This window comes from Alternaria alternata (assembly GCF_001642055.1).
Source record: "Alternaria alternata strain SRC1lrK2f unplaced genomic scaffold CC77scaffold_32, whole genome shotgun sequence".
Classification (NCBI taxonomy): Eukaryota; Fungi; Ascomycota; class Dothideomycetes; order Pleosporales; family Pleosporaceae; genus Alternaria; species Alternaria alternata.
Genome location: NW_017306221.1, coordinates 191,626 through 218,808, shown reverse-complemented (window position 1 = coordinate 218,808; position 27,183 = coordinate 191,626). Strand labels below are relative to the sequence as shown.

At 51.7% G+C, this 27,183-nt stretch overlaps 12 protein-coding genes across 12 annotated transcripts; 6 read left to right on the top strand and 6 right to left on the bottom strand.

Moving 5' to 3' along the window:
* The first annotated feature begins 93 nt into the window (after positions 1 to 93).
* CC77DRAFT_1025855 (hypothetical protein) lies at positions 94 to 692 on the top strand. Its single transcript, XM_018526153.1, has 3 exons — positions 94 to 120; positions 186 to 361; positions 423 to 692. Exons 2-3 carry the CDS (start codon positions 236 to 238, stop codon positions 498 to 500), a joined length of 204 nt encoding a protein of 67 aa, XP_018379871.1. The 5' UTR covers positions 94 to 120; positions 186 to 235; the 3' UTR covers positions 501 to 692.
* Positions 611 to 1,921, top strand: CC77DRAFT_1025854 (hypothetical protein). Its single transcript, XM_018526152.1, has one exon. It carries the CDS (start codon positions 746 to 748, stop codon positions 1,451 to 1,453), a length of 708 nt encoding a protein of 235 aa, XP_018379870.1. The 5' UTR covers positions 611 to 745; the 3' UTR covers positions 1,454 to 1,921.
* A 729-nt stretch (positions 1,922 to 2,650) lies between these two features.
* Positions 2,651 to 4,855, top strand: CC77DRAFT_566402 (hypothetical protein). Its single transcript, XM_018532226.1, has 2 exons — positions 2,651 to 4,473; positions 4,642 to 4,855. Exons 1-2 carry the CDS (start codon positions 2,809 to 2,811, stop codon positions 4,813 to 4,815), a joined length of 1,839 nt encoding a protein of 612 aa, XP_018379869.1. The 5' UTR covers positions 2,651 to 2,808; the 3' UTR covers positions 4,816 to 4,855.
* Positions 4,856 to 5,840: 985 nt separating this feature from the next.
* Positions 5,841 to 8,062, bottom strand: CC77DRAFT_1099998 (hypothetical protein; the record flags this gene model as incomplete). Its single annotated transcript, XM_018530039.1, has 1 exon — positions 5,841 to 8,062. Exon 1 carries the CDS (start codon positions 7,983 to 7,985, stop codon positions 5,841 to 5,843), a length of 2,145 nt encoding a protein of 714 aa, XP_018379868.1. The 5' UTR covers positions 7,986 to 8,062.
* Positions 8,063 to 8,182: 120 nt separating this feature from the next.
* CC77DRAFT_1025849 (hypothetical protein) lies at positions 8,183 to 9,083 on the bottom strand. Its single transcript, XM_018526151.1, has 2 exons — positions 8,677 to 9,083; positions 8,183 to 8,610 (listed from the first exon to the last, which is right to left on the bottom strand). Exons 1-2 carry the CDS (start codon positions 8,956 to 8,958, stop codon positions 8,209 to 8,211), a joined length of 684 nt encoding a protein of 227 aa, XP_018379867.1. The 5' UTR covers positions 8,959 to 9,083; the 3' UTR covers positions 8,183 to 8,208.
* A 1,854-nt stretch (positions 9,084 to 10,937) lies between these two features.
* CC77DRAFT_948688 (HET-domain-containing protein) lies at positions 10,938 to 11,798 on the bottom strand (the record flags this gene model as incomplete). Its single annotated transcript, XM_018535211.1, has 1 exon — positions 10,938 to 11,798. A coding segment is annotated over one exon (861 nt), but the record flags the coding sequence as incomplete, so codon positions are not given.
* Positions 11,799 to 12,544: 746 nt separating this feature from the next.
* Positions 12,545 to 14,807, top strand: CC77DRAFT_566327 (beta-lactamase family protein). Its single transcript, XM_018532225.1, has 3 exons — positions 12,545 to 13,109; positions 13,202 to 13,333; positions 13,389 to 14,807. The coding sequence occupies exons 1-3, from the start codon at positions 12,623 to 12,625 to the stop codon at positions 14,480 to 14,482; spliced, it is 1,713 nt and encodes a 570-aa protein (XP_018379865.1). The 5' UTR covers positions 12,545 to 12,622; the 3' UTR covers positions 14,483 to 14,807.
* Positions 14,808 to 16,279: 1,472 nt separating this feature from the next.
* On the top strand, positions 16,280 to 17,557 carry CC77DRAFT_1035659 (hypothetical protein; the record flags this gene model as incomplete). The annotated part of the gene is made up of 3 exons (XM_018526950.1): positions 16,280 to 16,399; positions 16,457 to 16,839; positions 16,894 to 17,557. 3 exons carry the CDS (start codon positions 16,280 to 16,282, stop codon positions 17,555 to 17,557), a joined length of 1,167 nt encoding a protein of 388 aa, XP_018379864.1.
* Positions 17,558 to 18,765: 1,208 nt separating this feature from the next.
* Positions 18,766 to 19,806, bottom strand: CC77DRAFT_948863 (hypothetical protein; the record flags this gene model as incomplete). Its single annotated transcript, XM_018535223.1, has 2 exons — positions 18,766 to 19,194; positions 19,453 to 19,806. The coding sequence occupies 2 exons, from the start codon at positions 19,804 to 19,806 to the stop codon at positions 18,766 to 18,768; spliced, it is 783 nt and encodes a 260-aa protein (XP_018379863.1).
* Positions 19,807 to 20,700: 894 nt separating this feature from the next.
* CC77DRAFT_1025846 (hypothetical protein) lies at positions 20,701 to 22,916 on the bottom strand. Its single transcript, XM_018526150.1, has 3 exons — positions 22,609 to 22,916; positions 22,417 to 22,550; positions 20,701 to 22,352 (listed from the first exon to the last, which is right to left on the bottom strand). Exons 1-3 carry the CDS (start codon positions 22,670 to 22,672, stop codon positions 20,772 to 20,774), a joined length of 1,779 nt encoding a protein of 592 aa, XP_018379862.1. The 5' UTR covers positions 22,673 to 22,916; the 3' UTR covers positions 20,701 to 20,771.
* A 286-nt stretch (positions 22,917 to 23,202) lies between these two features.
* On the bottom strand, positions 23,203 to 25,025 carry CC77DRAFT_1025844 (D-hydantoinase). Its single transcript, XM_018526149.1, has one exon. It carries the CDS (start codon positions 24,648 to 24,650, stop codon positions 23,460 to 23,462), a length of 1,191 nt encoding a protein of 396 aa, XP_018379861.1. The 5' UTR covers positions 24,651 to 25,025; the 3' UTR covers positions 23,203 to 23,459.
* An 89-nt stretch (positions 25,026 to 25,114) lies between these two features.
* CC77DRAFT_1044735 (amidase) lies at positions 25,115 to 27,177 on the top strand. Its single transcript, XM_018527368.1, has 2 exons — positions 25,115 to 25,624; positions 25,678 to 27,177. The coding sequence occupies exons 1-2, from the start codon at positions 25,335 to 25,337 to the stop codon at positions 26,678 to 26,680; spliced, it is 1,293 nt and encodes a 430-aa protein (XP_018379860.1). The 5' UTR covers positions 25,115 to 25,334; the 3' UTR covers positions 26,681 to 27,177.
* Positions 27,178 to 27,183: the final 6 nt, after the last annotated feature.

Below are 27,183 nucleotides of genomic sequence, written 5' to 3'. Positions count from 1 at the left end.
GAAGCAAGATACGCTTACTAGCGACCACTTTCTGCCAGATTGGGGATGGGGTTGATCCTTTCAGGGTACTGCCTCAATTCGAGAACCCTAGGTTAGACAGCGTGTTCCTTCTGCGCAACTGTCAGTGTGCACAGTCTCATTGATACTCCCTTCACTCGTCTCAGTATAGTACTTAACGCGTTTAGGTATGCGGGCGTTTGGCACAGAAGCCTATGTCGAGAGATGGGTGCCTGCAATGATGTCCCATCCCCACGTCCTCCTGAGTACGGTGTTCCTAGTTAGCAACTGGCTTGACATGCTCGCGGGACTTCCAGGCGACAGCACAAGAACCGGATTCGTTCGTGCTGAGATCATGGGCATGGTAAGTGAGCGAATTCGAAACCCCCACATGTATGACACCGCGTCGACCATCATCATCATAGTGCACCTGTTGGCCGGAGAGATATGGAGGTGCGACGAAAGCATACTGCGGTTTCACGTATCCGGCATCGCAAAACTGATCTCTCTTTGTGGTGGCATGGTCAATTTCGAGAAGGCGTACGTCGCAGAACTCTCCGCATCGTAGGTTTTCCATCGCTTGACGAGGATACAATCTGATGCCGCTCCCAGGTGTTGTTTTCAATGCGATCTTGTCTGCGAAGCCAAGCCACTACCAACACTCATATCATGGCAACCACCGGATTACACTGCAGACGACGATATCGCCATACCAGAATCGCCATTATTTTGTCCTAGAGTCGACTTCATGACGGTGCCCAACGACGAGCGTTGCTCACCTTCCACGTGTAATCTACTACGAGATATGCGCGACTTGACTGATCTTTTCATATCGAAAAACGCCGCGAATGAGGTCGAAAGCGATCTTGCGGATGTATCGGCTGCTTACCTGAGCTCTACTGGTCTCGACTACAGCACGAAGGTGGCTGGAATACGCGAACGATTGGCACTCCTCCCTTCAGCCGATCTTCCGGGTCATCAAGGCACTGGCGATTGGGTCTTTGAGGCATGTCGCCTCACTGCGATGATCTACACTGCATCCATCGTCTGCAACTTGCCCTTATCCATCGCTGCTCATCCCAGCCAAAACCTATTATGGGCCGAAGCTGAATCTCTCAGAGAGCCACATGACAGGCAGATCGTGCTCACAACCCATCTCAGCGAATTGCTGCTGCAGGCACTGGAGCGCACCGATCTCGCCAATGTGTGGAATGGCATGGCTGGTGTTTTATATTGGATAACCACTGTTGGTGCGGCTGCAGCCCGCACGCCCGTCATTCCTACCATGTTGCAGCGGCCTCTGTACAGCAAACCGTGTAAACCTCGGGTACGGCAATGTCTGGCCATGTATTCTATGCGTGCGTTTGTCTTGTTAGGCTTCAAACATCAGATGCCTATCTTACTGTCGCAGAAGAGGCTCTTCAGAGTACAAGAACTCATCGGAACATACGGCTAATACCTGGAAACGGCGAGTCGAGTGGAGTTCAAAAACAGCCACATCTATAGCTACTGGTATTGAGACAAAGTCTCGGGGCAGCACCGATGATTCACGATGATCGTCCAAAGCCACAAGCTGACCGCAGACAAAACGACGTTTGCTGATGCACACTTGATCAGTCGTACAAACCAAAGAAGCAATCTTGTCAATCTTGTCGCATGCGGCTAGCCAATTTCTAAACGATCATGTCACGGCGTATGACAGCCTTCCACGAATCGTCCGGGGTGTTTTCGTCGCGGGATGTGCGACTGACCGCATCTTGTGGCTTTCCCACTCCGTGTCCATCGTGCAAGACCGATTTGAAGCCGCCGGGCCTTTCGGGTTGCGAACATCCGCAAGATCCGCTCACGATGCTTTTTTGCAATCCGAGAACACGCGCTTCAGGTTGCGGACAAAAACTCAATCCTTTGCGCAAAATTTCATTGGTAGTGTTGGAAAATCTTCGTTGCTTACCGCTGCGGGTGTGGGTCGAGAGAGCTACCCTGTGCCTGCATCCAGTGGGGAGGTAGCTCAACTGCTAAGCTTCGAAGGTTCTCATCTTATCTCAACACCCTATGACGTCGCCGGGCTCGCCTGGAATGCCTGCCAAGCACGGTCGTTCATTCTGCATTGAAACATGAGAAAGGGTAATTCGCTGTGGCCGTCCCGGCGCTTTATTCCAGCCCGTTCTCGCGCGTAAATGCATCATTGAAGGGTCCGTGCGCCAAGACCCTCTTCGTCCCGCCGTTGTCCGACGCTCCGCTGGCCATGATGCTCGTCCTGCAGGGCAGAAAGAGTCTCAAGGCGAGTGGAGCCAAAGTTTGAATCGACGTGTGGGGTCGCGAGGATGTCAAGATCTGCACAATGGAAATCACGTTCAGATCTGACTGGCGACATTGGAATGCCAGGATGTTTGAGACAGTATTCGACAGCGCACTTCTGTCTAGGAAACCAAACATCCAGACGCTTCGATTGTACATTCTCTGCAACCCTGAAGAGACACCGAGACACGTGCATGTTTGTTTGTCACTCGGCGGTCAGCCTGTTGTCTTTGGGAGATGATGACTGCCTCGTTCGCTCCACATCTCTGACAAATGGTGCGAACCACAGGAAAGCCTGATTCGCGCTGATGGATGACTCCTGACCGTCAGGGATCGTCTTGATGAAGGAAGCGGCAGCCAGGTCGTCCGAAAGCGCATTCCTGGGATTAGTTGCAGCTTCCCTGCAATCCGATTGGGCGACAAGACTACCCTCCTGTCAGAATGGCCAGGGTCTAACGGCCTACTAACAACAAGCGACATTTTGTATAAAGTACAACGCCCGCCAAATCCAGAATGCAGACCAAGGATATTATCGCAATTTGTGCTGTATTTGGACTTGTTTTCGTTGCAGCCATGGCACTCGTTACACGATTCTTCCTGCAGCACAAGCAGGCTAAAACCACAACAACAACTGACATGTTTACCACGGACGGCAAGACAGAGGGGCAGCTGCAGCTCACACACATATCGAGCTCGTGGAAAAGATTGTTGCTCCCAAAGCAAGATTCAAGCAAACGCTACTGGGTGCCAAACCTGTCGGGCATAATAAAAGCCGGGGATGAGGGGTTGTTTTTCTCCGCGTTATTTACCAACCTCCAAGGTCATCCTGGACAACTACCCCTCGAAAACCTGTACGATGCATTCGCAACCGAATTGCGATCCCGACCAATCTCGGAGCGATCGTCATATACCGGAGACATGACAAAATTCCTTGGGCGAGCAAAGAAGCCCGCGGGGGGCCTTGGGCGGTCGAAATCGATGTCCAACGTCAAGCGAGGAGAGTCTAGCCCCAAGACTGCTAGAAAGAGCCTGGATCTGTCAGTGGTTGAGATGGGTTTGGCTAGAAGCCTATCTGTGAAGAGACCGGCAACTGCATTAGTACCAATGCGAAGTGGACTGCGCGATGACGATGCCCAGAAAGCTACACAAAAGTCTTGGATGAAGGAGGGTCAGACAGCAAAGTATGAGGATGGAAGGATGAGTGTGAAGATTACCTCTGGGGAGCTTGCAGCGCTATCCATAATACTCGGAAGTCAACTGAGTACTGGAACCGACACGGACGCCTTGCTTGAACCCAGTGCATACGGCATCTCGATCGTTATTACGCCAATGACAGACGCCAAACACCAAGTCACACTCACACAACAAAGACGCAGCAGATCGCAACGGCACGCCTCAGGCTCAGGCGTTTCAACACTCTTTGCAAAGCACCTCGCAGCCGGCTCCCTCCCATACTCGCAAGATAAGATTGGCGTTCACAGCATCCTCATCACCGACGAAGCTTTCGAGGCGCTACAGGCAGGCGCTTCTCTCTACACCCACCCATATGTCGCACGAACAGCACAATCCAAATTCCTCGCATCTCTCCCCAGTTCGCGCGAACCCAGATTCCACATCCTCGCCACGTCAACCGAAGTCCACACCTCAAACACACTGTTAGACGCCATAGCAGCACTCCCCTTCTCTGGTGGCCTGGTTCCCCTCGCATCAGCGCCACTGATCAGAACGGTCCAGTTCATCGCATCCGCGGGCCTCCCCCACGCCCGCCTACTGCAGCGCCTAGAACAACTCATTGACAAAGTGCACCGCCACGCTCCGCACCTCAACATCTTCGGCCCCCTCTACGAGCCCCAAAACGCCGGCCTCCTCTTCCGCGAGCGCGAACGTCTGGGCAGATTGGCCAGCGACCCAACGACGCCAGATACCCTCGCCGACAAAACGGCGCGTGTGTCGCGGTACACGACGCTGCTCGAACGTCTGATGGCCTTGGTCCCGGATCTCAAATCGCAGGATGTCCTGGCAGCAGTGCAAGAAGCGGCCAAAGCCGAAATACGATCTGCATACCAAGCTGCTGTTGCTAGTCACTCTTCGTCTGCTGCGCGCAGGAAGAGCAGCGTCGAGACTATCACTTCTCCTGCATCGGTGGTATCTGATTCACCCGATATACCTGCCAAGTCAGCAAAACGCCAATCCACCTCTTCTTCGCGACGTAGTCCCAGGAGGCAGTCGAATCGCTCGAGCGCCTTCTCTGAGGTTATGGAGACGAGTCTGCTGTCGCCGTTTCCTGCAGAGGAGGAGAGCGGCGGCGGGGTCGGCGGCGGCAAAGAAAGGAGTTTGGCGAAACAGGTTGAGCAGGTGCTGAAGGCTGAGCTGCCGTTGAGTGTGGAGATGGTGGCTTTTGTGGCGAGGATGGTGGTTGTGGCGTGGTGTGTTAGTGTGGAGACTGTGGCTTGGAGCGATGGAGAAGCTGGGTTCAGGATACCAGATGTGGAGGCAATGGGCAAGTTTGTCATGGCATGATTCATGGTACGTACCGATGGATTGAGCATGTTGCATGTACAAACATTGGAGATGAGAGAGAGAGAGAGAGAGAGATGAGCTAGAGGCGTTTTTTTTTCTTTGCGATTTGGCTTTGGCATTTGGGACATGTTAACGAGATACCATTCACATTGTTTTTTCCCAAGTCTAGTAGAGATACCAATATTTGTTGTATAGCAACCTTAATCTTTGGTCTGTATACATGTTTCCATGTTGTCGATGCACAGCGATTCAAACATGCGACAAAAGCACAAGTTACCTCAACAGATCCGAGTGGTTCCGCCATTTCGTCCCTCTCAATCCGCCCGCCGCGTGCATCTCGAACCGCGAGATCGCGGACCTGCCACGATCACGAGATACATGTCTTGCCATCGTCATCATAAATCATCAGTCCTATTGAAGGAATGATGTTCCCAAGACACGACGAGGGCTATTTGCGAAATGGCGCCCGGAAACGGCAACGGCTAACATCCGGACATCCGGGGTGGTTGGGCTAGAAATGATCTGCATACTGCAAGGAAGCGACCGCCGAGAGAAGTCTTCCTCCGAATCGAACGCGCGGACCCGCGCGGGACCCGAATTGAGCGAAGCAAAAGGGGAAACGGGATGAAGAATGTTGCCGGTTTTTCTACTAACGATGTAGGCCCTGACTCCCCGTTTTTGCATCGCATGGGCCTTTTTTCCAATGTGGGTTTTTGCCGAACTTCACTTACTTACCTACCTTTCTCAGGAACCATGCTTCAAAATTTGGGCTAGACAGGAAGATGGAGAGCAAAAGTCTGGATATTAAACCATATCTCTATCTGAGAAGTGGAAAGAAAGAAACAAGTGATAACAATCCATCTATCCCGTCCCCAAGTTCATCTCCAGTCTCTATGCATGCCCGAGTTCCGTTCGTTAAAGTCCTCATTGTATGCATAACAAAAAAAATCAACAAGTAGCCAAAGGAAGAAGAAGAAGAAGAAGAAGAAAAGAGTCTACAATGAATCATAACCATAAACCTCACTTTACTCTTGTGGCCCCATAATCTCCAACCCCCGACAAACCCCCACCCACCCCTCCCTCATCCCTTCCCACACCCTCTCCATACTCTCCTCCTCCAACCCATCTCTCCTCCGCTCTTTCCTCTCCACCTTATCCCCCGTCCCATCCGCCATCATGGCACTCACTCTATCCCTTTTCCTATCCTTATTGTCCAACAATGTAGAATTAGTTTTAAGCCCTTTCCCATCCAACTCCCCTTTAACCTCCCACCCTTTACGCACAGGCCCATGAATCGTCGCAGGAGAGATGAGCGTAGAATCCAGTAAGGCGTTCCATCTCGAAAGATACATACCGGGGCCATGTGTCGTCCCTGCACTTGGTTTACTCTGGGAAGACGACGACGACGACGATGAGGGCCGCATGATACTTTCCAACCTCGTCTGACTAGTAGATTTCAGCGTCTGAAGATGCTCTTCATGCTGATCCAAAAGCCCCTTCAACTCTTCCTGTTTCTCCTTACCCAGCGTCTCAAACAACGAGTGTAGCGGCGCCGTCATATTTCCTGCGCCGCCCTCGCCCTTTTCCTCTTGCTTCGCAGCGGCGTCATCAACGCGGAATTCAGAAAAGATGCGTTTAGCGTAAACGAGGTAATCCTGCGCGAGTTGAGGCGCATTCTTGGTGACGTGGTGCAAGAATTTGTGCATCGAGGGTGCATGTTTCTTTAGTAATGTAACAAAGTCCTCGACAGTGGGTGCATCCCTCGCTCCTTCATCCAAGATACTCGCCGGGTCGGCAGACGGAGAACTAGGTCTCGACTTGCTCGTTTCGCGGCTCTTGGTGCCCGTCGTCTTCTTCTTTGGCTTGGCCGTCTTGATGAGATCGGTGATGAAGGCTTCGGCGTCGGTGACGGTACCGCTGAGGTCGACGGCGTTGTGGATGTCGCGGATGACGGGGTCCATGGCTGCGACGGCGTCTCGGATGGTCGAGGTGAGGACGTCTGGGTTGGATTTGCACAGGACTTTTGTGAGTTCTTCGCGGTCGCGGATGGAGAGGTAGGTGCTGAGATACTCCATGGCGACGCTGTGTTGGTGTTCGTTGAGCGTGTCGGCATCGACCTTGTAAGGCGGATCCGAGGTTTCGAGGATGACGGCTGCGATGGATTTTTGCTCAGAGACGGACTGGCTGCGGGCTGCTTCGTGCTTGTCGCGCGAGGCGTAGACGTACGTCTTGATTGCCTTGAAGACCTTCTTGTCGGGGGCGTTGCGTGAGGATTCGAGCTTGGTTGCTCGCTTCTGGAACTCGGTCGTGTCCCATGCCAGGATGGTGGATATGATTTGCTGCAAGAGGTTCATGCCGTCGTTGGTGTTGTTGGTCAGGCCGATCCAGTTGGTCATGGCTGTGACGGAGAGCTTGGCCAGGACGAGTCTGACCATGCCGTTGATCATGGTGGCTGCGTTGCCTACGCGCAACGTCTGTCTGATGACGGTGTATGGGATGAGGCGGTGCAGGTTCTCGACGAGGCGGACGAGGTATTGGCCATCGGGCGACATGACGAAGACGTGGTGGAGGAAGGATGCGGCGTTCAACAGCATATACTCGTGGGCTGCCTGCAGACTGCTGGAATGATCCTCGAGCCGCGGCGTCGCCTTGACCTTTTCGTACAGGTCGTCGAGAGCATTTCCGTATATGGCGTCCTTGACCAGCTCCTCGAAGCCTTGTATGACGTCTTCGGGCTTGCTCGTGTCGTATTCCTTCTTGCTCTCCTTCTTCTTGGCCGCTGGATACCCGCCCAGCATGCCTCTGGCGACATACTCGGCAATGCTACTCGCCGCCGTCGCCAGCGCTTTGCGGCTCCCAATGGCGCCCTTGTCGTAACTCTCGCTCAGTTCGGCCTCGGCCATCCTCGCAACCAGCGTCTGGATCTTGTCAGACCACCAGCTCTCGCCAAAGTTGCGTATGGCGGGGTTGCAGAGGGCGAACTTGTTGAGCATGTTCTGGAGCAGCGGGCTCGTCGACTGCACGCCGTCGGCCTTGCGGAAGGGGTAGCCATAGTGGTCGATGGTCGAGGGGTACTTGAAGGCTTCGATTTCAGCGTAGACTTGGTGGTGGATCACTATGTCAAAGAGGGCGTGTGTCTGCGCGGGAGTAAGCGGTTTCGTCGTCGACATGGTTGGCGAGGGCGAAGATAATCAAGTCAAGTCTCGAGTCCATGGCTGGCCGTGGTTGATGGTGGACGCGGCGGATGCGCCTGCGACGCGGGGTACGTCATCGCGCCCAAGCCTTGGCAGATTAGCGACTTGATCGCCCCCACATGGCACCGCTGCATTCGGATCACGGCATGCATCGTGCAGAAATCACTCTTGGTCCAAAGCGTCACTTGAATACTCCTACTCACTTCCCCTTTGGCACATCGCTGCCCCAAGGATAAGCCTCGGGCATAGCCTTCCAGTTCTTCAAGTCGTCATAGTTCCTCGTCGTGCTCTTGCCCTGCAACACCTGTTGTACGAAAGGCAGAATGTCTGCGTACCCGCTCATATCACAATGTCCACCAGACGGTATACTCATGCCCAGCTGCTTACCCACACTCAGCCAGTTGTACACAACCTTGGCCGCAGGAAACATGACTTGAGCAGTGCCTTTGGAATCGGTGAACTGATCATTGGCGTTCTGCGACAGGATGACTGCGCGTGGAGCGATGGCTGCAACAATAGTATGCGCATCATAGGGTAGCTGGGTGGATTTGCCGACGAACTGGGAGATGCCGGAGGAGGTCCACCATCCAGCTCCAGATTTCTTCAAAACTTGTCAGTACGCCAGTTCCTTGATAGTCGCTGCGAGTTTATGGACGCGAGTACTCACTGCGTTTTCCAAATTTTCTCCTTGTCCGCTCAAGCTGTAGCGGTAGGGTCCCGCGCCTTGAACGCCAGAGCACATGGGCATAGTGACAGCGATACGCCTATCAAACAGGCCAGCTGCCAAAGCAGCCTTGCCCAGACGGGAACAGCCCGTGACTCCAGACTTGGTCGCGTCAATCTCTGGGACCTTGAGTTCAATGCCGTCCAGGACGCGGTGAAAGCCCCATGCCCATGCAGTCAGGACCCCTATAATAACCATAAGTATGCAGTGGAAGGGAGCAAACATATCACACACCAATATCCTTGCCGTTGTACAACGTCCAGAATGAACCGCTCTTGCTGTTACTGTCTGCTGCAACCTTGGTATAATCAAATGTCCCTACTGCTATACCCGCATTCGTATAACTCTTCGTATCCATGCCTCCAATCGATATGACCACGGGAAATGGTCCACTTCCGCTTGGCAAGTTCAACGATGCGGCGATGCTCGCAGTCTTTCCGCCTGCAGCGACGCTGACAGTCAAGGTATTGCCGCTGCGCGTTGCCGAGACCGTCTCTTGCGAATGGTCTGGATAGTAGCCATATTGGTATTCTTGGAGGAGCTTCAGGATCTCGGGTTGGCGGCATTGCAGCCACTCGTCTTTGCTCTGAACGCGAGTTTTGCCATCGAGGTAGAGGAAGGGATCAGGCATGGTCTTGACGGAAGGGAAGGCGGCTACTTTGGGCATGGGATTTGGCGTTGCTGGACATGTTATGTTTGTCTGGCGAGGAACGATGTCCAGGAGGTTCTCGAGGTTGTTTCCTAGAGGTGTACCGCCACTTGTGATTGACAAAGTCAAAATCGTGAAGAAAGTGGTGCGCATTTCGGTGCCTATCGTCGTGTTGAGACTGCAAGATATCGGTGACGAAATGATGGGACGACGCTTATAACGAGCTTAAGAGGGACTAAAGGCTCAGTCTTTCGGATCAAAGGCTATGAGTTGAGTCGATACGAGTTGACGTGATCTCGTGATCTAAACCACCCGCAAATAATGTAGGTAACAATCCTTTGTATATGAAGTCTGGCGTTCTGATAATCTGACCTTTCGCTAAGAAGAACCACTGCCGCGCTGCAACGGCACTCTGTACCGGTCGAGTTATACCAGTTTGTCCGATCATCTCCTTTCTTGATGTCAAACGACCATACAGCTCCACGCTGTTTGCGGGGCTCTCATATAGCCATGCCCTCGGATAAAGGGATCTCCAATATGTAGCTGCGATACGCATGGGGCTGTACGCGCGAGATGCACCGAACGAACGTATGCTCGGCACAACTCCTTGCGGATAAATGCAAGCATCTTAGCGAGTAGTCGGTGAAACCTGACCGACGTAGACCTCCTGATCGTTTTGTATGCATCGACTGATAGACGATACGAGAGGGCTACCAGGCAAGCTGCTTGTTCAACATGATTCCTCAGATGACGACCTATGTGATGCATCCTTGTTGCCCTCTCGATCATACACGAAGACTCCGTAGTACCGAGATTGACCATCGTCATCGACATACGGCCGCACTTCGAAGCTGCGCAGATATTGACTTGATGGCTGGGGCGGGTTTTCTGGGATCGGAAGGCTCAGATCAGGAGCCCCTATGTACAGATCACTGCCAGAAGACATGCGCAGTACAGGCTCGTTGTTAGCTTCCACGGAAGCGGCGGTTGCACCACTACCTCGAGTGCAAAGAGCACTCAGCGCCCATAGACGTGTTAGTTGGACAAGTGTTGCGAAGGGAAAAGTAATTTCCCATGTTTGTGCGTCTCGGTCGTAGCTTACTGAGCAGCTGGGTAGGTCATACGAATGACTGTCCCATTCCTCAGAACCTGCGTATTTCGACTTTCTTACTTTGATTTCGCATTCGTTATGATGTATTGAGAACCCATTGTCTGTGTCTTGGGCGCGATAGCAAGTTTTCGGAGAGATGGTCACACAGACTCTGGCGGGAAATGACGAGCAGAGTGCGCGCATGTTTATATGGACTGTCATGGGTTCGCCATCCCCAATTTCTTTGTTCATAAATTTCAATCCTATATCTCCACTGGCGCGTGGAGGAGTGGCTGATAAGGAGAGAGTTCCGGATGATTGCTTTTCTACCATTTCCGTACTTGGGTTCGCGAGAACATGCACCCATTCCAGCAGCACCTCTTCGAGCAAAGCAACGGCGCAGAGGCAGAAGGAGCTGCTGCATGCTTGCAAGACACGGTTGGCTAGCTCCTGACCCGATATTTCATAGTCGACCTGAAGGTCTGAACCCTCGCCACACAAGCCCAGTAAGGAATAGACTATATCACTGGGATTCCGGCATTTCTTTCTGGAGAAGATTTGTAGAAGGTAGAGGAGACTCCTGCCCCTCCACCGATGCGAGGAACTCTCGAAGTACACCGGTTCAACTGTTTGATGCGATATAGTGTCGTCTTCCTTCTCCTCTGGCGGCTGCCAGCGGTCGATTTCCTCTTCGCCTGCCATGAAGATAATCAGGCGCGCCAAACCGACTTCTTGGGTAATCCAAGCGCGGGCCCAATAGTCGCTTTCAAAAAAAGCCAACGTACCCGAGCGAATGCGCATGGGAGCCGACGCGTCCAATCTAAGGGGGTTTGTGCTTTCGCGGAGGAACTGTGCGATCAATTTGTCGTCACCAAGCCAGGAGATGACTTTGGCTGCGTGACTGAATATGTGCCCCATCTGCTGTACTTGGTGTGACCTCTCAGAGTTGTTCGACTGGTCGATACAAAGCGCATCAATCCAGAGCCATTCACTGCGAATGTGCGGCTTTTTTATTGCCGACCAAAAAAAGGCATGCAAGTTTTGACGGACCTGAAAGAGTCGTCCGCCTAATCTGATCCAACGAAGGGTGTGTTCTTCGCCCCACACGTATGAGAGACAGACGTAAGTTTCCTCTGTTGTGGCATGACGAATCTCCAACTGAATGTGCCCATAGAAGGACAGGTCTGGGAGGATACGCACTAGTCGGATGGAAGGCGTCTTAAGATCCAGAGGCGAGTGCTCGAAACGAGGCCGAGCACCTCGCGGCGGGAACTCTATTTTTGTAAGGGCGCATTTGTCGTTTTCTGACTCCTGAAGGTATTCCATGATGCTTGGCAGGTTGCAGCCTTGAGTTTGACGGTGGGGTTCGTTCAGTTTGTTGTGCCTCTAGGTCTATGGGAGATTTGTTCGGTCGCTATCTCCACCTTGCGACCTCGATTGGGTCGTGCTGGCACTATCAGTACGGGGGAAGGATGCTTTGCGACATTGAACAATGCATGAGGATGAAGTGAAGAGATAACGGTGCTCGAAGCTGCGAGGTTATGCGGCTGAGCTGAATGTGCGGGGCAGTGCAAGGCTACCGCGAAGGCCACGCGAAGCCTCTTCGCCTCGCGCAAATGCGTTAAGTTTCGTATTCAACGCATGCATCATGGTTGAGATATCGATGGGTCTATGTCGGAGGCTGTTGCTTGGAGTTGCTAGGAGTAGTCCAAGGATGGTTCTCATGCACCACTACAGGCGGTAGAAAAGCTCGATTACACACAAACCATTTCAAAGTGGTTGGAGCTTAGGTTGCGATGCGCGAAGCGATCACAGGAAGGATGAGTTTGGGGCAAGTCTCGTCCGCATGCTGAATTGGTTTCCGTAGTGGCAGATTGTTCGTACGTGGTAGCGCGTCGACGCGTACGCTGCTCATAACATCGATGTGAGCTAGAATACAAAGAGCGTCCACGGATCAGAAGGGCGATGACAATGCGAAGGTTGCGACAGATGCAGGTATCGTGCTAGCGTGTAAGAAGTTAGGAGGATGCACGACAATGATGTCAACCCGGCCCAAGCTCTTGTCCGCGCGGGGAGTGCGTCGCGCAGCTAGGCATCCACATATGGATGTAGACTTCACCATGTAGCATCTCCAAGCTTCAACCACCAACATGGTGCTGCTGGCTTCTCTTCTGTTTGCTGCTTTGGCCGGTGCCAAATGCTTCGAACCTGACATCGCGCATCCGCCGCCTGAGTACAATGTCCACGATCCTCTGCTCAAAGAAGCATTCGAATCCATCAACACAGCACTTACTGCAGCTGTGGCAGCGCCAATACATGCTCGAAGCTCTTTCTCTGTAGAGATAACTTCGTCGGAGGAAACCCTATGGTCGTATCATCACACGGCGCGCGAACGCAATGCCTCTCGCCCAGATATCCCCGAAGTCAACGGCGACGCGTTGTATCGTATCGCCAGCATAACAAAGACCTTCACCGTCCTCGGCATATTGTACCAGCACGCAGCTGGCAACTTGAGTTTAGATGCAACTGTGAATACGTATCTCAAAGAACTGGGAGAGAAGTCGGATGGTGGCATACCATGGAAGGACATCACCTTGCGTAGTTTGGCCAGCCAGCTGAGCGGCCTTCCGCGGGAATGTAAGCTGCCAATTGACAAGGAGCACAATCTGTTTGATGGGTGCCAGACAGAAGAAGGTACGCATGCTGATTCCTTCCGTTAGGGGCTCAAGGCGACTTGATCAATCAGAACTACGAAAAGCTGAATCCGAGTTACTTGGGCCTACCGCCTGATGTCTCACGGAAAGGGTTGCCACATTGCGACGAGTACTCACCAAATTTCGAGACGCCTTGCACGGCCAGAGGTGCGCGTCTGATCGTCTGATCGTCGAGACTGAATGCTGACTGGAGAATGCCTAGATTTGTTTAAGCAGGTCAACAAGCTCGCGCCGCTTTTCGCGCCCAACCAGAAATCTTCCTACTCTAATCTCGCGTTCGAGCTGCTCGGTCTCGTTCTCTCGCGGGTATCGAATCGTACCTACGAAGCTTACATCGATGAAGCCATATTCAAGCCTCTGAACATGTCGACCAGCACCCTTTCGAAACCCGCCGACTCTGCTGGCGTCATTCCGGCGGGCCCACAGTTCTGGGACGTGCAAGAGGGTGTTCAGAATCCCACGGGCGGCATCTATAGTTCCTCGAGTGACCTGTCCAAGTACCTCCGCTATGTCTTGACTCATTTCAATGCCATTACCCACGCGATCAATTGGCTGCACCCCGTCTCCCATTCCCACGGATCCAATAGTTTCTACGGTATGCCATGGGAGATCTTTACGACAGACCGCGTACTAAAAGACTCCAATCGCACAATACGCGTCGTATCCAAGAGCGGAGGATTACCAGGCTACACTTCCATCATCATGACAGTGCCAGAATACGACCTAGGGATCACCATTCTGATCGCCGGCCCTGGCAAGATCTTTGCCAAGATCCAAAGTATTGTTTTGACGACCATGATACAAGTCGCCGAGAAGATTGCCATCCGGCAGTTGAGCGATCGCTACGCCGGCACATATAGCGCTGCAGATCCAGAACTGAATTCTACGGTGATATTGACAGCCGACCACCGCGGTCTTGTTGTCACGACCTGGATATCGAACGGAACAGATGTCTTCGAATCGCCCATTGTCAAACATGGCGCGCCGGAGCACTACTACGCACAACTCAGCCCCACACTCCTCTACCGCGACGAGGAGACACAGCAAGGCGAAGAGTGGCGTGCGATGTTCGTCGAGGAACGTGGAGGTGGGCCGCCGGATGATTTCTGCATCGATGATTGGGACATGTCCTCTTACGCAGGTATACCCTTGAACGCAGTCGCGTTCTGGGATGAGCAAGAAGATGGTCACTTCGGGAAGCTGGAATTGTCGGCCTTCAGGGTGAATCTCACAAGAGTGGACGAGAACAGAGGAAAGAATAGGGAGTATGATCAACAAGAGACGATGGAACTCTGATGCCTGACACTACAGACTCGCATGGCGGCCTGATTGTAATCGCGTGTAGTACACGATTCATGACTGAACGATCCTATGCAAGTCACTGCAGCTAGAACCAGGTGACTAGATTATATAGAGTTCAAACTTCCCCTAGAGCACTGTGCAAAGACAGGTTCGCGAAGGCTCGCCTATCCTTCTATCAACGGCGCTTGCATTTGCCGTGACCCAAAAGAGTCGGTTCTATTGCAGCGACTGTGGTCGGCAGGCTGCACTAGTGTTTCTGGACGTGATTAAAGTCCGTGCTAAAACGGATCTACATGCGGAGCTAAACTCTAATCTTAGTATGCAGGGAAAGACCCACGTTTTGCGCAAACACGATTACCATCATCAAGCCACAAGATACCGTTCCTCACCGGGTTCATATACCTCCGGTCATGTTCGGTCTTGCTGCAGGTCGAGGATTTCTCCGCTAGCTAAGCCACTGAGTTGAAGCCGTCATATGTAGTGAATGCGAGTCCCGTGGCGACATGAGAAATGCCAGACGGATCGTCACGTCTAAGCAACGGATCAGGTTCGCATTGAATTCAATCCCTCGCGATGCCTAACACGGCGATTGCCATGACTATTGTGAATATGTGTGTTTTCACACATACCGATCCCGAGAATCCTACTTGGTGCACGTCACCTCCAAACGACCTTTCCCGCATTCGACTGTACCGACTACCTCGTCTTCGAAGGATGTGAATCTACACGACACATGCAACGTATCAAGCCATAGCAAGAGGCAAAAGTCGGAGAGTTTGTCCCTCGTTGGGCGCAGGCTCCACGTGGATTTTGCCGTAGCAGCGGCACGCGTCTGCGAACTAAAGTCAGGGCACAGTCTAGCTCGTAGACTGCCGATTGCGCCCGAACAATGCCAACAGTGCGTAGCACGCCTCATGGAGTCTGCTCCGTGACCAAGTCGGCAGCTCCACTGCTATGAGCTTGTAACATACTAACGGCGCCTTGATTTGCGCGCGGAGACTAGGAGTTTTGACAGTGCTGTGCTACTGATTGCCGCGGATAGTAGCATTCAGCCCCCCTGTTTATAACATATCCTGGTCCATATGGGATTATGAAGGGCCCATGTTCACATGCGAACTGCTTTCGCTTATCGTGTTTCCTTGCTCCTCCTTCCTCTTTCGCATCCGAGGTAGACTGTACTGCCTCTTCTTGGAAAGCGCCTTGTCTTAATACGGTCGACTGGAAAACGGTACGCGGAGTACGGCGCCTTCTCATGCGGTTTTCGATATGAAGTTCTTCTCGGCATTGTTGTTCCTCGTCTTTGCGCCACTGCTGTCGTTTGCGCAAAGTCAGAATGGAACTGACGTCCTCGCCCTTGCAGTCAAGAACCTGCCTCCATGCGCGGTATGTCAATCGAGTCAACATACTGGAACTCAAAACTGATAAGATGTAGCTAAAATGCACATTGACAATCGTCACGGCGTCACCATGCGAGCTCACAGACTTCGCTTGTATCAAAGCCAACGAGACGCTTCTAGATGACCTCACCAAATGCGTATTAGCTGGCTGTAAGCCAAAAGAAGCACTGAGTGAGTTATTCCTCGTTCTCTTGTTTCCAGGTATTCGCTAACCCAATAACTAGCGGCAAAGAGGTTTCTCGCAGACATGATGAACACGCCAATTCGTAACAAGACCATACAAGGAACAATTACCACATTGGTCGCTGGAATAGCAGCCACGGTGGCCTACATTCTACGCGTTGTTGCACGTCTTCCCTGGTTCGGAGGAAATTGGGGGTTGGACGATTGGGTGATGACTGTCGCTATCATACTCGTCGTCCCACTTTCCGTATGCGCATACATTCTGAACCAAATCGGTTTGGGACAGGATATGTGGTATGTGTCTTTTGAAAACATTACAAAGATCCTCGAGGTATGTTATTGCAGTATCCAAATGCTGAGATTTGGAGCTGACGAAAGTGCGATTTAGATCTTTTACTACACTGAACTGCTATACCTGGTGTCGGTGGCATTGACGAAGATAGCTATCCTCCTCTTCTACCTCCGCATATTTCCCCAACAGGGTATTCGACGCGTCATCTATGTCACAATAGTCGTTTGTATCATGTACATTATCGCTTTCGGCACAGCGACCGCGCTGCAATGTCTCCCAATCCGCATCGCCTGGGAACACTGGGACGGCGAGCACCACGGAAAATGCATTAACCTCAACGCCGACGCCTGGGCATCGGCCGCAGTCAACATCATCCTCGATCTGGTCGTCATTACTATACCCATGCGGGAACTCAGCCAGCTCAAAATGAGCCGCCGTCGTAAATTCGGCATCATGCTCATGTTCCTCGGCGGAGGCTTGTATGTTCAATTCCCTCCGTACTTCACCCTGAGCGTGTGCTAACAAATACTTAGTGTAACCATTGTCAGCATCGTCCGACTAAAATTCATGATCCAGTTTGCCCAAACGACCAATGTCACCTGGGACTACCTACCAATCGGATACTGGTCTGCGGTTGAAGCTCAAGTCGGTGCCATCATCGCTTGCCTACCCGCTATCCGCCAACTGGAACGCTCGATCCGCGAACGCATCTGGCCGAAGCAGAAGAAGAACAACTACTACTACGAAGAGAACTCTGGAAACAGCAGCAAAAAGTCCAAGCAAAGCAATGGCAGCAATGGCAGCAACATCAAATCCCGCATGTGGCTACCGAAAACCGATCGCTCTCAACTGAGCACCTTTAGGACGAGTCGAGCCGACAAGGAAGACTTTGTCCGGCTAGACGAGTATGAGATGGGCGTCACCAAGGGAGCGAAGGAAGGTATTGTAGAGACTGGGAATGGTATTCCAACACGAAGTTCGTCGGACGGATCGCTGGATCGGTCGTTCAAGTCGAATGAGGATATCCAACCGCTGGCGGCTGGGCCGTCGCCCGTTGTAGGGTCGCCGTTGGGGGGTATCATGGTGCAGAGCGAGTATAGTGTCGACCGGGGGAGTCCGCATCCGTCGGAGATACAAGCCTTGCCGCCGTATCATCCCAAAGAGGGGACGTTGATGGATACGCGGAGGTGGCTTTGATTAGAATGCGAGTTTTCATGATCTACGAAATACGGAATACCCAATATTACTTTACTTTTAATGGATGGAATAGCACCATGGTTCTTGAGATAAGTGGTAGCATTTGTGAGACGCTCTTAATTCTTGTACTTTGGATGCTTCTTGTTTGAGAGCTTCTCTTCGGCACAAAAATTATAAAGATTCTATAAGTCATGACTAGCCCATCAATTGCATGTCATCGGATTACTAGGGTATTGCTTCGCGATTGCGCACACACAGCAACTGAACGCGACGCTCCCACCATTTGCGCATCCTACAAAACACTTCTTGGCAAGCGACCACTCTCGATACGAGACGCAACACTCAGTAACCACTCGCGAAATGTAGATCAGAACTGCTCCGCGGTGTAGAAGCCAAGGGGCCAAGAAAGTGGCGACAGCAAGCCATCCGACACCCGCGCACCGGCGTGTTCTCGCCCACTTGCCGCACTACTACTATCCGGAAATGTTGGCCGCGGTAGATAATGAATCGCAGTACTACACCAGTGTAGAGAGTTGAGGTGAAGTGGGTCGGCCCACTTCGGCTCGGTAGATCATACTCCACAGCGTGTGCCTAGTGGCCTGTTTGGGGAATTTCTGCGGTGCGTATGGAGGAGAGCTATGACTTTTCAGCATAAAACATAATTTTAACTGTACATGCTAGTACGAATTCGGTAGAAAACTGGCCATTGTTATTTGTTTCATGTCTTTTTACTGCATGGGCAAGGATCATAAGCAACCGAAGCTGCCCAGGTGGGTTACAATCTCTCGCAGTATTTTTGAAACTGCTACCATTACATGCGACATGGACCTTGCTTTGCTGTCTCTTCTCTATCCCATACGCATCATCCCGATATCCACATTCTCACAGACTAGCCTACATATGCAGCATAGACTCTCCGGATGTACGTCTGTATGAAGTTCATTACCCACTCCACGGTACGATACACTAGGATCTGTTCGACATACACCAGAACGCAGCATTTATAACATCGATCTTGTTTGGCAAGACTAATTCCCTTTGTATTGAAACCGGATTGCGTCTTCGAATTCGACTCTTCGCGGCATTGTCAGAACGACAAGTTGACATCAGAGTAATATGTCAGCTTGGATGGACATCAAGACAGCTGATGTTTTACCCTTTTCTCTGAGTTTTGCTTGGTACTGAAACTTTACGCAAAACCGTTGCTTCTATGATAGATCTGACATCTCCATACCATTTTCGACAGGTGTTACTGTTTTCGATTCATCTTGGTTTGTTGTAGCCGCTTCTTCCTCCACCCTCAATCTCAGGTCATCTTTCTTCTTCTCTTGTTTATCCCAATAATAGAACGTGAGCAGAACAATGCCACTGATTGGCACTGCTACTACGAAAAACAACCAGACGCTGCGGCTCGCTTGATCGAAAGGAATATCTCCAGGAATACCATTGAAGAAGTTCATGCCAAAGAATGAGGTTACGAAGGTTGCGGGAAGGAACGCAATTGTCACCCACGCTATGCCTCGCATGGTACGACTGTCTCTTTGTGTTTCCTCTGCGATTCGAATGCTCTGTGCGAGGAGCTGTTCTTCTCTTGCCGCTCGAAGGTCGTCTTTCTCTTGTTGGGCATCTGCTCGTATCTGCCGATCCTTTTCGCGCTTTTGACGCTCATCTTCTTGTTTTTGATACTCCTTCTCTCGTTCTTCACGAAGATCGTCTTCTCGCTGCTGCCTAGCATCTTCTAACTTGTATCGATTCTCCTTTCGTTCTTGACGCTCATCCTCTTCACTTTGACGCTTCCGCTCTCGTTCTTCACGCAACTCATCTTTCAGTTTTTGGCGCATGTCTTCTCGCTGTTGGCGCAGCTCATCTCTAGCCTGCTTCTCTTCCGCAGCAACATCGGCGATATGCTGACGTACCTCTGCGATACTTTCTTTCAAACGATCTGGATGATACTGTTGCATTCTTCTGGCCGATCCTAGCAAGTCAGTATCAGGATCGAAAAGGTTGCTGTGTGATCGCATCAGAATTCCATGTATCCAGTTCGCAGCTTCAACGCCGAACTTGCACTGTTCTTCTAGGGTAGATGCCCTGATCTTTCGGCTGATTGTGTTGATTTGGCGGAGTAGGGCGCTTAGACTTGGACGCTCTTCGATTTGCAAAGATTCTTCTACTATTTGAATCTCATCCATAAAGTCCTTCGCCTCTTTCTCAATAACAACGATATATTCCAATACAACCAAGTAAGTCATGCTGGCAAAGCGTTCGACCACGGGGGCTTTTTCTGATTCAAGTACGACGTGAGTGTCAAATGGATTAAAGCCCCCAAGGACACCCCGACTCGCGCTCCGCAGACAATGGGCGAATATTCCACTCCACAACCTGCAAGAATCCCAGCTCCCTGTCCCTGACAGGGACAGGTATAGGTACGGAACAGAATCTCTGGGAGTCTCGAGCAGTATTTGATCTCTCTCAGGCGAACAAAGGATACGACCGGTAGTGGAAGTTTCATTCTGCTCGCGAAGCAATAATGAGAAGTTTTTTGTTAACGTTCGTAGCAGCCCTTGCACATGCTGATCATTCAAGCCGTCGTTCAAAGGCAGATGGAGGAAATTAATGGAATCAGACTCTGGATAAGCAAGCACTCCATCATGTATGAACGGTGGAGAACGAGATGTTCCATGTAGGAACGAACCAAAGTCGTGTGGGCTCTTGAACGAGTGAACTGCCACTTGCTCAAATTCGTATCTGAGGTCGGGGGGCTTGTAGGGGCCGTTGTCTTTGCGGAAGAAGACGTATCCACGGACGAGTTTGACGACCTCGTCAGGTATGTCGTATCCACGAGTGATCACTGTGTGTTCATCAGGTGCCTCGTATGGGCCGTGAAAAGATTCCGTATGTTCCATGGCCGCCAAATGAAAAAAGAACGAGAGAAAAAAAAAGGAGTAGAGGGACAACGAAGCGGAGGTTCAGGCTCCTCGAGAGTGCATGATCCTTGGCTCAGCTGCCAAGGATGAGGCGCACATGCAAGCCTCGAGGCTTGCATGATAGTAGCTTTGGAGGCCGTGATAGGACCAAACAGTGCATTCGAAAACGCCTCCGACATGGTTGGTTTGCTCAGACGAGAGTGAGCTTTGAAATCTAAATCCTGTTGTTTGTGTAGTATTATCACTTGCAGCGGTCGTTGAACAGCGCTTGCGAACAGTTCACAGCATCCTTACAACTTCGCCCCAGCCTTGTTGCTCCCCGCAGCAGCAATCAAAAATTGCCGGAAATATCTCTCCAACTTCTCCCCCGCACTCTCATCCAATCCCACAACCGTACCCACCCACCCATCAGGTCTCAGCACTACCACAGCCCCCTTCTCAGTCGCAACACCATACCTCAAATGCGCACTGCGATCTTCATCGTAAAATATACGACCAAACGGCATACCCCCCAATGTCTCATACGCCGACGACCCACCCGGTCCTGCGATAATGGAAAGACATGATAGCGGAGCGTCTGAATCACTGAGCCAAGGGAGCTTCTCGATCGCTGCCGTAAACGACCCCAAAGCAATTTTCGTGCGTGCCACGTCCCCAGCGAAAAGCACAACATAGAACGTCGCCGTATTCGGTGTCTCGGTCTGTAGTCGCGTAAATTCGAACGTCGCAGGTTTCTGCAGCCTAACATCTGGTGCGCGCTGACCAGGCTGCACCGACGACACACCCGAACTCTGCGTAAGGTTCAAGTAAGAATCCGGTTCATAGTAAATGCCCAAACCACTACTGAACGTCGCCGCTTCCGCCATGACTACGCCCAGTATCTCATTCGGATCCGCGTTTGGATCGCCCGTCCAACCCTCTGGCAACTGCATCGTCATGAGGCGCGAGATATCCTTGTCATAATTGATCAACCGCTGTACATTGGGCAGCCGTTCCGCTTCGTACGAATGCAAGAGGTCCGGTTTAGCGAGACCCCGGAGAACGAGGGAGAGTTTCCAGCCTAGGTTTACAGCGTCGTGCATGCCTGTATTCATGCCTTGCGCTGCGCCCGAACTGTGCGTATGGCATGCGTCACCGGCGAGGAAGATAGAGTCGTGTACGAAGAAGGAACGGGCGATGCGCTGCCCGACAACGTAGATAGTCCACCAGTCTACTTGTTTAAATGAAAGGTTGAATGGCTTAACAGATGCAATAGCTTCTTGCACGGCGGCAGCTTCGTCGAAGACTTTATACGCTTTCTGGCGCTCGGCTGTGAATGCGAAGCCGATGCGCGTTGCGCCTCGGTCTAGCGCGGCCCAGAGGACGTTTCCGTGGGTAGGGGATTCGATGGCGCAGTAGGTTCGGGGCTTGGGGAGGTCGGTTTCGATGACGCCGTCAACGCGAACCCATTTGTCTACGCTCGAGGAGCCGTCAAAGGGGATGTTCATAGCTCGTCGTACAAATGATCGACCGCCGTCTGCGCCGACCAGATATCGACACTTGACCACGCTCTTGGCCTTGGTCGAGCCATGTTCGATGGTAGCCAGCACCCTGTGGCCGCCCATCTCAACCCCTTGTATCACCTCAATACCCACTAATGTATACGGCGCATCGAGTTGGACGCCCTCCCTCGCCAACGCTTTCCTAAACACCTCTTCCTGGTATTTCTGCCGTAGCACCAGTGCAAAGTCCCACTTTGTGTCCTTCATGTTCTGCATGAACGCCCAGCCTCTTCCTTCGACCTCGTTGCCATGTTTGTCGTAGTTGACTGTCTCGCGGCACGCAAAACACTGTTGCGCAAGTGAATCAGCAAGACCAAGCTGGTCAAGCATCTACAGATGTGGAGATATAAAGTCAGTGTATGTCTCATATGCATTTCGCACAGTTACAACTTGCCTCGGAACTGCGGGGGAAGAGGGTGATGGCGCGACCATAGTTGTCTTGGGAGGATTTTGGGTATTGCTCGATGATTTTGATGCGGTGGGTAGGTTGGGGGAGGTTACGTGCAAGTTGGTAGGCGGTTATGAGGCCTGTGAGTAGTTGTTAGTATGACGGTGTGTACACGATGGATGCTGGGGCTACACGTACCCACCGGTCCTCCACCTACCACGAGTACATCTACATACTCTACTGGTGGCTCAAGAGTCGCCATGTTCTCTATACGACGGCGGAGCCTAGTTCTGGCATATGACAAGCTTCCTCAAGCTCAGGCATGGCCCTGTTGGCGCGCAATAAGCTTTATTGGGTTTCCGTCCACATAGGAGACGGCAAAGGACAGCCGCTCCATTGATAAGAGTACAACCATATACTATTAGTCATGCATGACCTCATTTGACTCAATGGAGATGGCCGCATCGGAGGTGCTGTCGCGAAGGAAGCAAGAATGGGGTGGGACGCGACCTTCGCGGGTGAACTGATAAGATAAGGATTGAGCCGCGGCACCTGCGCGTCAAGCCTAACCATCGCTTTTTGGCTACAACACCAGCCTCTACCAAGAGACGTTTCTCGTCCGCCATGTCCAGCGTCCGACTCTTGACGCGGAGTAGTCATATCGTCCAACTTTCGGTTGGCACTCGTCTCAGCATGGCTCAAGGCATGGAGCAGACACGCCAGCGTGTCCACGTACCGTATACCGGTACGATTGAAGCTATCGTAAAGTACGTATAGGTTAAGTATTATTGTTGTAAGTACAGCAGCACTGGAAAAAAGCTCCAAGTACAAACTACAACTGTAGTACAGCCGCTTAGACTATGTACAGACTATACTTATTAATATAGACTGATAGGAGCTCTCCTACGTACGGCTTAGGTATCACGTACCGCTGTACTGTACCTCTCCGTACTACGGTACGTTAGACACGCTGAATCACGCCACAAGCATCAAACAATACCCAAACGAGGAATTTCCCCTCCATGGTGTGCGCAACATCTTATACACACCTACAGCGGCAACACCCACTCGCCCTCCTTTGTAGGTTTGGCAAGACTGCTCGCATCCCTCTTCGTGAACCTCCCATACCCCTTCTGGCCCAACAAACCCCCGTTGTCCCTATCCCAAACCACCTTTCCTCTCAAGATCGTCCACCTGGGCCACTGCCTCAGCCTCCTCCCCTCAAAAGGCGTATAATCAACATCATGGTGCAACATGCTATTCGTCAGCTCAAACTCCTCCATCTTACCCTCTGGATACCAGATATTAACATCGGCATCGGACTGTCCCTCCACCAACGCGCCTTTCTTCGGATACAAGCCGTACAGCTTGGCAGGATTGGCAGAAGTAACCTCGACGAATTTGGTAAGTTTGAGGCGGTTCGCGCTGAGGGCAAGGGAGAGTCTTGTTTCGATGCCTGGACAGCCGTTGGGTATGTACTTGAAGTGGCCGAGCGGGTGTTCAGCGCTGATGCTGGATTTCTTACCCGTTTGAGCATCATCGTAGCGGAAGGGACAGTGGTCCGAGGAAAGGATCGTAAAGGTGCCGTTTGCAAGTCCTTCCCAGATTACGTCGCAGTCTGCCTCGCTCTCCCGTGGTGGGGGCGAGCAGACGCACTTTGCGCCTTCGAAACCGGGTTGGTCGAGGTCTTGCTTCGTGAGGAAGAGGTATTGTGGGCACGTTTCTGCGTAGATGGGTAGGCCGCGGTCTTGTGCTGCTTTGATGTGGGCGGCTGCTGCGGGCGTGGAGACGTGGACAATGAGGATGGGTGTGTCCATGAATTCTGATAAGCTGATGGCACGGTAGGTGGCTTCTGTTTCCGCCATGGGAGGGTGGGAGGAGCCGTGGTATTTCGGTGCGAATAACTTCTTCTTCTCCAGCTGGGCAGTCATCCAGTCGATTACTTGACCGTTTTCGGCGTGGATCATTGTTGTTATGCCTTGTTTTCGCGCCTCGAGGAGGATGTCTAGGATCTGACCATCGTGCAGCTGCAGGGCCTCGTAGGTCATGTAGATCTTGAGTGAAGAAATGCCTTCTTCACGAAGAGTCTTAAACTCCGACAGTGCCCTTTCTGAGGGGTTTCCCACAATGATATGGAAGGAATAATCAATGTAGCAGTTATCCTTTGCTCGTTCATGGGTAGCCGCCAGGGTATCAAGAAGAGTATCCTCAGTCTTCTTCTGTGGCGCAAACGTTACCATTGTGGTGGTACCACCGCATACTGCTGATCGACTACCCGTCTCGTAGTTGTCTGCCGTTGAGCCATTGCCAAACAACGGAGGTTCCTGCAGATGAACATGAGCGTCTACACCTCCTGGCATAACAAAGCCGCCTTCAGCATCTATCGTCCTCGTCGCTTTTGCATCTTTCAGGCCTCCTCTTGGAACCACTTTCGATATCTTCTCATCTTTGATAGCAATATCCCACTCTTGAACTTCGATTTCGGAAACCACGATCCCATTGACGATGATGAGGTCGTACTCCATGGCTACCTCTTTGTAGCCTTATTTCAGATGGTCTAATCTGGGTAAACAGACTCTCAAGTCTTTTGCTGATACTAGAGGATACATTTCAGCGGTTATCGTGCTTGTAGAAGGAAGGCTAGTCCAAATTTGTGAGGTGCGTATCTCGACCCCTCTTTCGCGCTGCCCCACCTTCCTCCCATCGTCTTCACCCGTCTCTTATCAACTCTGACGCCTATCCGCGGTACAAATGCGCTTAAGAAGGGTACGGTATTCTGTAAAGTAATACTCGTTAGTCATACGTGATGGAGACGCGTTTCTAGAAGCCGACGCGTCGGAACAACCGTACCTGATGACTTCACGCCACTACGGGCAACCCGCAACACCAGCCTACAACATACCATTACTTTTGAACAGGCCAATATGACTGTCAGAAACCCGAAAATAAACAGCGACAGGCTGAACAGCACATTGCAAGAAACATGCATGGCATATGGCGCCCTCGCAGCTCCATCAACAGGCATGTGCCGCCTGACTTTAACCTCGTCGGACAAAGCTGCGCGAGACTGGTTGGTCAGTGAATGCAAGAGTTTGGGATGCGAGGTCAAAATCGACCAAATGGGAAACATCTTCGCCATACGCCCAGGTACCGCTAAAGACAAAGCGCCAATCGGCATGGGTAGTCACATGGATACCCAACCTGCAGGTGGACGGTAAACTCATCCTTTTCTCTCTTCCAACCCAGATTGAACTGATTTCAAGGTAGATATGATGGCATACTAGGCGTTCAGTCCGCCCTAGAAGTCCTCCGCACACTGGACGAGAACAACATCCAAACCCATTGTCCCTTTGCGCTGATAAACTGGACAAACGAAGAAGGCGCACGTTTCCCTGGTGCAATGATGGCTTCAGGTGTCTGGAGCACACATAGCAGCACGGATCTGGAAGCCTGCCATGCCCTCCACGATACTAGCGGTATATCCATGGAAACAGCTTTACGCGACACGGGATACTTGGGCCCCATTCCTTGCGATTACCGCGAGAATAGACTGTCCGCTCATTTCGAACTTCACATCGAGCAGGGCCCTATTCTAGAGAAGGAAGGGAAGAGTGTAGGTGTCGTGACGAGCGTACAGGGTATGAAATGGTATGCCATTAGAGTGACAGGGCGAGAAGGCCATTCGGGTACGACGCCCATGCCAGGTAGGGCAGATGCCTTGGTCACAGCTTCACGGCTTATAACAGCTGTACGTGACACTGCACTCGACAGCCGACTGGGCGTTGCTACTGTGGGTGTTATCAGCAGTGATACGAGTTCTCAAGCGACTATACCCGCTGGGGTGGGGTTCGTGATAGATGTTAGATGCGATACTGATGCCCTCGTTACCCAACTCTCCGACAAAATCTTACGGGCTTTTGATCAGGTCGTTGCGGAAGAAGATAATGGGACCAAGTACCTTGTGGAACGCACGTGGGGCTTACCAGAGTCAAAGTTTCATTCGGACTGTATCGAGGCGGTGAGGAAGGCAGCAGTGGGGCAAGTTGGTCAAGAGCAGGTCATGGAGATGAAGAGCAGGGCGGGACATGACAGCGCATGGACGAGTAGGGTCTGTCCAACGAGTATGATCTTCGTACCGAGTCGAGAGGGAATAAGTCATAACCCAGAAGAATATACGAGTCCAGAGCATTGCGCACTGGGGGCGCAGGTTTTGCTTGATGCGGCGCTGGAGTATGATGACATGATTAAGAGTGGGGACGTTGGAGTTTAGATCACTCAGATGGGTAGGAGAATTATGCTGATATGCTCGTGAAGTTGGAATATGAAGGAGCTGCTGGGGACACTGCTGGTGGTGCCTGTGATGAGAGAGAGAGGGCCTGGATTGATTCTTCCACTACTGGGTATCAACCGATAAGGCAGATCTGGGTCTTCTTGAGGGCATAATTCGTCATACTACTTCAAAGACCAATACATGAAACAGGGCTGAGAAGCAGACAACGCACAGATCATCGCCAGAGATTTTTCTTGTTACGAACACTCGTCACACTGGGTCGAGGTTACAGAAGAGACAAAGTTTGGTAAATCGCGTTTTCCGCTGTCATGGTTGTGATATACAAAAAGAGTTTATACAAGGGTTAACTCCATCCAGCCTATCCTGTAAGCCTGATACATGCGGGTATATATATGAGATTCCAAAAAAGAAAAAACTCTCCAACACCAAACACGCTCTTTTTTCGGCAAATGAGAGAACAATCGAAGCAGAGGTAAACATTG